This window comes from Opisthocomus hoazin, chromosome 37 (genome assembly GCF_030867145.1).
Source record: "Opisthocomus hoazin isolate bOpiHoa1 chromosome 37, bOpiHoa1.hap1, whole genome shotgun sequence".
Lineage (NCBI taxonomy): Eukaryota > Metazoa > Chordata > Aves > Opisthocomiformes > Opisthocomidae > Opisthocomus > Opisthocomus hoazin.
In genome coordinates, this window is record NC_134450.1 from 2,361,306 (window position 1) to 2,369,500 (window position 8,195).

The window sequence follows — 8,195 nt, forward strand, 5'->3', positions numbered from 1 at the left end:
CAAAGGGAGGGTCCCCTCTACGCATCATGCCACCGATGCTACGTGGAGTAAGTGGGTCGCGCTGGTCACCCAGCGCGCCCGAATGGGAAACCCCAGTCGCCCAGGAATTCTGGAGGTAATCATGGACTGGCCAGAAGGCAAAGATTTTGGAGCATCGCCAGAGGAGGAGGTGACACGTGCTGAAGAGGCCCCACTGTATAACCAGCTGCCAGAAGATAAGAAACAGTGTGCCCTGTTCACGGATGGGTCCTGTCACATTGTGGGGAAGCAGCGGAGGTGGAAGGCTGCTGTATGGAGCCCTACACGACAAGTCGCGGAAACTGCCGAGGGAGAAGGCGAGTCCAGCCAGTTTGCAGAGGTGAAAGCCATCCAGCTGGCTTCAGACATTGCCAATCGAGAGAAGTGGCCAGTGCTCTATCTTTACACTGACTCTTGGATGGTGGCCAAGGCCTTGTGGGGGTGTCCGCAGCAATGGAAGAAGAACAACTGGCAGCGCAGAGGCAAACCTATCTGGGCTGCCCCATTGTGGCAACATATTGCTGCCCGGCTGGAGCAGTTGGTTGTAAAAGTCCGTCACGTGGACGCCCACGTCCCTAAGAGTCGGGCCACTGAAGAACATCAAAACAACCACCAGGTGGATCAGGCTGCTAAGACTGAAGTGGCTTACGTGGATCTGGACTGGCAACATAAGGGTGAACTGTTCATAGCTCGGTGGGCCCATGACACCTCGGGCCACCAAGGAAGAGACGCAACATACAGATGGGCTCGTGACCGAGGGGTGGACTTGACCATGGACACCATCGCACAGGTTATCCATCAATGTGAGACATGTGCTTCAATCAAGCAAGCCAAGCGGGTAAAGCCTCAGTGGTATGGAGGACGATGGCTAAAATATAAATATGGGAGGCTTGGCAGATTGACTACATCACACTGCCACAAACCCGCCAAGGCAAGCACTATGTGCTCACAATGGTGGAGGCCACCACCAGATGGTTGGAAACCTACCCTGTGCCCCATGCCACCGCCCGAAATACCATCCTGGGCCTGGAAAAACAAGTCCTGTGGTGACATGGCACCCCCGAAAGAATTGAATCGGACAACGGGACTCACTTTCGCAACAGCCTCATAGACACCTGGGCCAAAGAACACGGTATCGAGTGGGTGTATCACATCCCCTACCATGCACCAGCCTCGGGAAAGATCGACCAGTACAATGGGCTGCTAAAAACCACTTTGAGGGCAATGGGGGGTGGGACTTTCAAAAACTGGGATACCCATTTAGCAAAGGCCACCTGGTTGGTGAACACCAGGGGATGCACCAGCCAGGCTGGTCCTGCCCAGTCAAAACCTCAGCGCCCCGTGGAAGGGGATAAAGTCCCTGTAGTGCACATGCGGAACATGTTAGGGAAGACGGTTTGGGTTAGTCCTGCCTCGGGCAAAGGCAAGCCCGTTCCCGGGATTGCTTTTGCTCAAGGACCTGGGTGTACCTGGTGGGTAATGCGGAAGGATGGGGAAGTCCGATGTGTACCTCATGGGGATTTGATTTTGGGTGAGAATAGTCCATAAATAAATAAATTGTATAAAGTTAATTGTTAAATAACCCTGTCACTGTCTGTTATCACTGTTATAATTGTTATGTGTTGTACCAGTAGTAGCATAGTAAGAATCATCCAGATTAAAGAAGGATGGACTTTTTTGATGAAAACCCAGCAGAGCACAGCGATGATTGGACTGGACCTGGTTTTCAACAACTGGCACCCAGCAACTTCATCGAGATCGACGTCTCCAACCTGCAGACTGTGGGCACGGGCCGCACCAGATACATCAGCCGTGAGCTCCAGATGCAGCAAGTGACCGCCCACCACCACACATCACCTCTCCTGCCACGGAAGACCATTATGACAGATGGAGCCCGAAGTCATGGATTAAATGAACTCAACGGACACTTTGGAGTGATGATCCATAGACTAAGGGAATGATATCTGGAGACAGGAGAAGTGGTGGTGATCGACTCCTGAGGTCCTCCAAGTGGCCTCCTGGGGACAGAAGATGACATGAAAGACCTCTCAGGGTCCTCCCAGTCCCTCCTGAGGTCCTCCCAGTGGTCTCCTAGGGACAGCTGGTGGCATTAAAGACCCCCCCAGGTCCTCCCAGTGCCCCTCAGGCTCATCCCAGTCCCTCCTGAGGTCCTCCCAGTGCCCTCCTGGGGACAGTTGGTGGAATTAAAGACCCCCCCAGGTCCTCCCAGTGTCCCTCAGGGTCCTCCCAGTCCCTCCTGAGGTCCTCCTAGTGCTCTCCTGGGGACAGATGTTGGCATTAAAGACCCCCCCAGGTTCTCCCAGTCTACCTGAAGGTCCTCCCAGTGCCATCCTGGGGTCTTCCCAGTGCACTCCTGGGGATAGCGGGTACTGCTGGTGGCATTCCAGCCCCCTCAAGGTCCTCCCAGTGCCATCCAGGATCCTCCCAGTGCTCTCTGGGGATCATGTGGTGGCATTAAATGTCCCCCAGTTCTTCCCAGTGCCCCTCAGGGTCCTCCCAGTCCCTCCTGAGGTCCTCCCAGTGCCCTCCTGGGGACAGCTGGTGGCATTAAAGACCCTCCTGGTGCCCTCAGGCTCATCCCAGTGCCCTCCTGGGGACAGATGGTGGCATGAAAGAGCCCCCCAGTCTTTCCAGTGCCCCTCAGGGTCATCCCAGTGCCCTTCTGGGGACAGATGGTGGCATGACAGAGCCCCCCAGTCCTGCCAGCGCCCCTCAGCCTCATCCCAGTGGTCTTCTGGGGTCAGACGGTGGAATTAAAAACCCCCCAGTTCCTCCCAGTGCCCCGCAGGGTCCTCCCAGTTCCTCCTGAGGTCCTCCCAGTGCCCTCCTGGGGACAGACGGTGGCATTAAAGCCCCCCTCAGTCCTCCCAGTGCCCCTCAGGGCCCTCCCAGTCCCTCCTGGGAATGTGCCTGAGCGCGTTGCCATGGCGACGGCGGCGGCGGCGGCGGCGGGCGGGGCCGCTTCCGGTCGGCGGGGCCGCGCTTCCGGCGGGAAGATGGCGGCGGCGGCGGCGGCCCCGGGGGCGGGCGAGGGCCCCGCGGCCCTCCCGCCGCAGCCGCTGGAGCTGAAGAGCCAGTTCCGCACCCGGGAGGGCTCGTACCGGCTGCTGGGCCCCGAGCCCCGGCCCCGAGCGGGCCCCGCCGCCGCCCCCGGGCCCTCCCCGCCCGCCGCCTCTGCAGGCCCCGCCGCAGGCCCGGGCCCGGCCGCGCTGCCGCCCGTGCGGTTGTCCATGGTGCGGTTGGCCCTGCCGCCAGCCGAGGAAGCGGGGGGCTTGGCCGAACGCAGCCGGGTCTGCTTCAACCTGGGCCGGGAGCTTTACTTCTACGGCGGGGCCGGCGCCGGGGGCCGCGGCAACCGGCGGGTAACGGGGGAGCGGGAGCGGGGGGGGCCGTGGGGGTGACGGGGGCAGCGGGGCTGTTGAACTGGTACCGGGGGCGGGGACACCGGGGCCGGGGACCCCAGAGCCCCAGGAGCCACCCACTAACGGGGACATTGGGGATGGGGACGGTGACCCCAGGCCCCCCCCAGGAGCCACCCACTAACGGGGACACTGGGGCCGGTGACACTGGGGATGGTGACCCCAGATCCCCCCCTGGAGCCACCCACTAACAGTGACACTGGGGATGGGGACGGGGACCCCAGACCCCCCCCAGGAGCCACCCGCTAACGGTGACACTGGGGATGGTGACCCCAGATCCCCCCCAGGAGCCACCCACTAACAGTGACACTGGGGATGGGGACCCCAGACCCCCCCCAGGAGCCACCCACTAACGGTGACACTGGGGATGGTGACCCCAGACCCCCCCCAGGAGCCACCCACTGGGGATGGTGACACTGGGGCCTGGCCCAGTGCAGGTGTTTGTCCCGGGCCGGGCCCGCCATCAGCGTGACGGTGACAAGGACCCTTCCGGGAGCCCCAGGGTGGGCGCGGTGCCATTTTCCCCCTCGGTGCCACCCCCCCGTCGGTGCTGTCCCCCCCCTCGGTGACGTCCCCGTCCCCCCGCAGTCGCTGGACCTGCACAAACCCATCGACAAACGCATCTACAAGGGGACGCAGCCGACCTGCCACGACTTCAACCAGTTCACCGCCGCCGCCGACACCATCGCCCTCCTGGTGGGCTTCTCGGCCGGGCAGGTCCAGTACCTCGACCTCGTTAAGAAGGACACCAACAAGCTCTTTAACGAGGAGGTGAGCCGCCGCGCCGGCAGGGACCTTCGTTAGGGCCCGGCTTCGTTAGGAGCCACCGTGGCTGCGCCCTGGGTGAGAGTCCGGGCTGAGCCCGTTGGGGTCCCCGGAGGTATCGGGGTTTGGCTTTGCCCTCGGGGCCAGCGCAGGGTTGGGCCACGGCACTCACTCGTCACCTGAGATGTCCCCATTTTTGTCCCCAGACATCTTCGGTCGCGTCCCCAAACGGGCCGGTTTGGGCTCTGCCTGTAGCGAGACGCTGGGGCTGCGTCGTGACGTGGCTTCGAGTCCCCCAGGTGCCCCAGTTTGAGTCCCCAGATGCCCCAGTTTGGGTCCCCAAATGCCCTTTTTTTGGCTTTGCCCTGATGGACACCCTTGGGTTGGGCCACAGCACTCACTGGTGTCCCTGGTCATGGCCCCAGATGTCCCCAGTCATGTCCCCAAATGGGCCGGTTTGGGCTCTGCCCGTAGCGAGACGCTGGGGCTGCGTCGTGACGTGGCTTTGGGTCCCCCAGATGCCCCAGTTTGGGTCCCCAAATGCCCTTTTTTTGGCTTTGCCCTGATGGACACCCCTGGGTTGGGCCACAGCACTCACTGGTGTCCCCGGTCATGTCCCCAAACGTCCCCAGTCACGTCCCCAAACGGGCCGGTTTGGGCTCTGCCCTCAGCAACACCCTGGAGCTGCGCCGTGCTGCCAGTCTGTCCCCCGAAATGTGCCCGGGGGTCCAATCCTGCCCCCCCTTTTCCTCTCCCCCTGCCCCCGCAGCGCCTGATCGACAAGACGAAGGTGACCTTCGTCAGATGGCTGCCGGAGACGGAGCGGCTCTTCCTGGCCTCCCACGCCAGCGGCCACTTGTACCTGTACGACGCCGAGCAGCCGTGCGGGGCCGCGGCCCCCCAGTACAACCTCCTGACGCAGGGCGAGGGCTTCAGCGTCTTCGCCTGCAAGAGCAAAACCCCCCGCAACCCCCTCCTCAAGTGGGCGGTGGGCGAGGGGGCCCTCAACGAGTTCGCCTTCTCGCCGGACGGCCGCTCGCTGGCCTGCGTCAGCCAGGACGGCTGCCTGCGCGTCTTCCACTTCGACTCCATGCTGCTGCAGGGGATGATGAAGAGCTATTTCGGGGGTCTCCTCTGCGTCTGCTGGAGCCCCGACGGGCGTTACGTGGTGACGGGGGGCGAGGACGATTTGGTGACCGTCTGGTCCTTCGCCGAGGGACGGGTCGTGGCCCGAGGTCACGGTCACAAGTCCTGGGTCAACGCCGTCGCCTTCGATCCCTTCACCGGAGCGGCGCAGGCCCCGCAGCCCCCCGAGCTGAGCGGCGGCGAGGAGGAGGACGAGCCCACCGATCCCCTCGCCCGTCGCTCCCCCGCCGTCACCTATCGCTTCGGCTCGGCCGGCCAGGACACCCAGTTCTGCCTCTGGGACCTGACCGAGGATGTCCTCTACCCTCGGCCTCCCCTCTCCCGCACCCGGACCCTCACCGGATCAGGCGACGCCGGCGTTGCCGTCCCGGGGCTGCCGCGCTCGCTCTCCCGCTCCAACAGCCTCCCGCAGCCGGCGGGGACGGGCTCGGCCCGCGGCCCCGCTCCCGACGTCCCCCCGGCCCTCAGCGTCGGCCGCTTCGCCACGTTGACGCTGCAGGAACGCAAGGGACCCTCCGGCGCCGAAAAAGAGCACAAACGTTACCACAGTTTGGGCAACATCAGTCGGAGCGGGGAGAAACCTCCCGGCGGAGCCCGGGGACGGCTGGATACGGCCAAGGTGCTGGGGACGGCGCTGTGCCCCCGCATTCATGAGGTGCCACTGCTGGAGCCCCTCGTTTGCAAGAAGATCGCTCACGAGCGGCTGACGGTGCTGCTGTTCTTGGAGGACTGCATCGTCACCGCCTGCCAGGAGGGCCTCATCTGCACCTGGGCACGGCCCGGCAAGGCCGTGAGTGCGCCGAGGGGGGCTTGGGGGGGGGCTCCGAGGGTCCCATCGGCAGCCTGGGCGGTCAGAGAGGGTATTTTGGGGGGCTGGAGGGGATGTAGGAGGTCCTGTTGGCAACCTGGGGTGTCAAAGAGGGGTTTTGGGGGCTGGGAGGGGACTTGAGAGGTCCCATCAACAACCTGGGGATTAAGAGAGGGGATTTTGGGGGGCTGGAGGGGATGTAGGAGGCCCTGTTGGCAGCCTGGGGTGTCAGAGAGGGGTTTGGGGGGCTGGAGGGGGACTTCAGGGGTCCTGTCAGCAGCCTGGGGGGTTGGAGAGGCGTTTGGGGGGATGCAGGGGGTCCTACTGACAGCCTGGGGGTCAGAGAGGGGTTTGGGGGCGGGGCTGGAGGGGATGCAGAGGGTCCTGTTGGCAGCCTGGGGTGTGAAAGAGGGGTTTTGGGGGGCTGGGAGGGGACTCAAGGGGTCCCGTTGGCAAGCTGGGGGTTCAGAGAGAAGTTTGGGGGGGCTGGGAAGGGACTTGAGGGGTCCCACTGGCAGCCTGGGGGTTGAGACAGGGAATTTTTGGGGCCTGGAGGGGATGTAGGAGGGCCTGTTGGCAGCCTGGGGTGTCAAAGAGGGGATTTGAGGGGCTGGGAGGGGACTCGAGGGTTCCCACTGGCAGCCTGGGGGATCTGAGCAGGGATTTTGGGGGCTGGAGGGGATGTAGAAGGTCCTGTTGGCAGCCTGGGGTGTCGAAAGAGTGGCTTTAGGGGTCTGGAGGGGGTCTTCAGGGGTCCTGTCAGCAGCCTGGGGGCTTGGAGAGGCGTTTGGAGGGGATGCAGGGGGTCCTACTGACAGCCTGGGGGATCACAGAGGGATTTGGGGGGGGGCTGGAAGGTATCTAGGGGGTCCTGTTGGCAGCCTGGGGTGTGAAAGAGGGGTTTTGGGGGGCTGGGAGAGGACTTGAGGGGTCCCACTGGCAGCCTGGGGGTTGAGACAGGGAATTTTGGGGGGCTGGAGGGGATGTAGGTGGTCCTGTTGGCAGCCTGGGGTGTCAGAGAGGGGTTTTGGGGGCTGGGAGGGGACTTGAGAGGTCCCATCAACAACCTGGGGATTCAGAGAGGGAATTTTGGGGGACTGGAGGGGATGTAGGAGGTCCTGTTGGCAGCCTGGCGTGTCAGAGAGGGGTTTGGGGGGCTGGAGGGGGACTTCAGGGGTCCTGTCAGCAGCCTGGGGGGTTGGAGAGGCGTTTGGGGGGGATGCAGGGGGTCCTACTGACAGCCTGGGGGTCAGAGAGGGGTTTGGGGGCGGGGCTGGAGGGGATGCAGAGGGTCCTGTTGGCAGCCTGGGGTGTGAAAGAGGGGTTTTGGGGGGCTGGGAGGGGACTCAAGGGGTCCCGTCGGCAAGCTGGGGGTTCAGAGAGGAGTTTTGGGGGGCTGGGAAGGGACTTGAGGGGTCCCACTGGCAGCCTGGGGGTTGAGACAGGGAATTTTTGGGGGCTGGAGGGGATGTAGGAGGTCCTGTTGGCAACCTGGGGTGTCAGAGAGGGGATTTGGGGGGCTGGGAGGGGACTCGAGGGTTCCCACTGGCAGCCTGGGGGATCTGAGCAGGGATTTTGGGGGCTGGAGGGGATGTAGAAGGTCCTGTTGGCAGCCTGGGGTGTCAAAGAGTGGCTTTAGGGGTCTGGAGGGGGTCTTCAGGGGTCCTGTCAGCAGCCTGGGGGCTTGGAGAGGCGTTTGGAGGGGATGCAGGGGGTCCTACTGACAGCCTGGGGGATCACAGAGGGATTTGGGGGGGGCTGGAAGGGATCTAGGGGGTCCTGTTGGCAGCCTGGGGTGTGAAAGAGGGGTTTTGGGGGGCTGGGAGAGGACTCGAGGGGTCCCACTGGCAGCCTGGGGGTTGAGACAGGGAATTTTTGGGGGCTGGAGGGGATGTAGGAGGTCCTGTTGGCAGCCTGGGGTGTCAAAGAGGGGTTTTGGGGGGCTGGGAGGGGACTTGAGAGGTCCCATCAACAACCTGGGGATTCAGAGAGGGAATTTTGGGGGACTGGAGGGGATG

The 8,195-nt window shown here is 63.5% G+C and overlaps 1 protein-coding gene across 1 annotated transcript; it reads left to right on the top strand.

Annotated features, from left to right (window-relative positions):
* Positions 1–2,963: 2,963 nt before the first annotated feature.
* On the top strand, positions 2,964–6,229 carry DMWD (DM1 locus, WD repeat containing; the record flags this gene model as incomplete). The annotated part of the gene is made up of 3 exons (XM_075446098.1): positions 2,964–3,401; positions 4,047–4,229; positions 4,993–6,229. Coding segments are annotated over exons 1-3 (1,858 nt in total), but the record flags the coding sequence as incomplete, so codon positions are not given.
* Between the last annotated feature and the right edge of the window lie 1,966 nt (positions 6,230–8,195).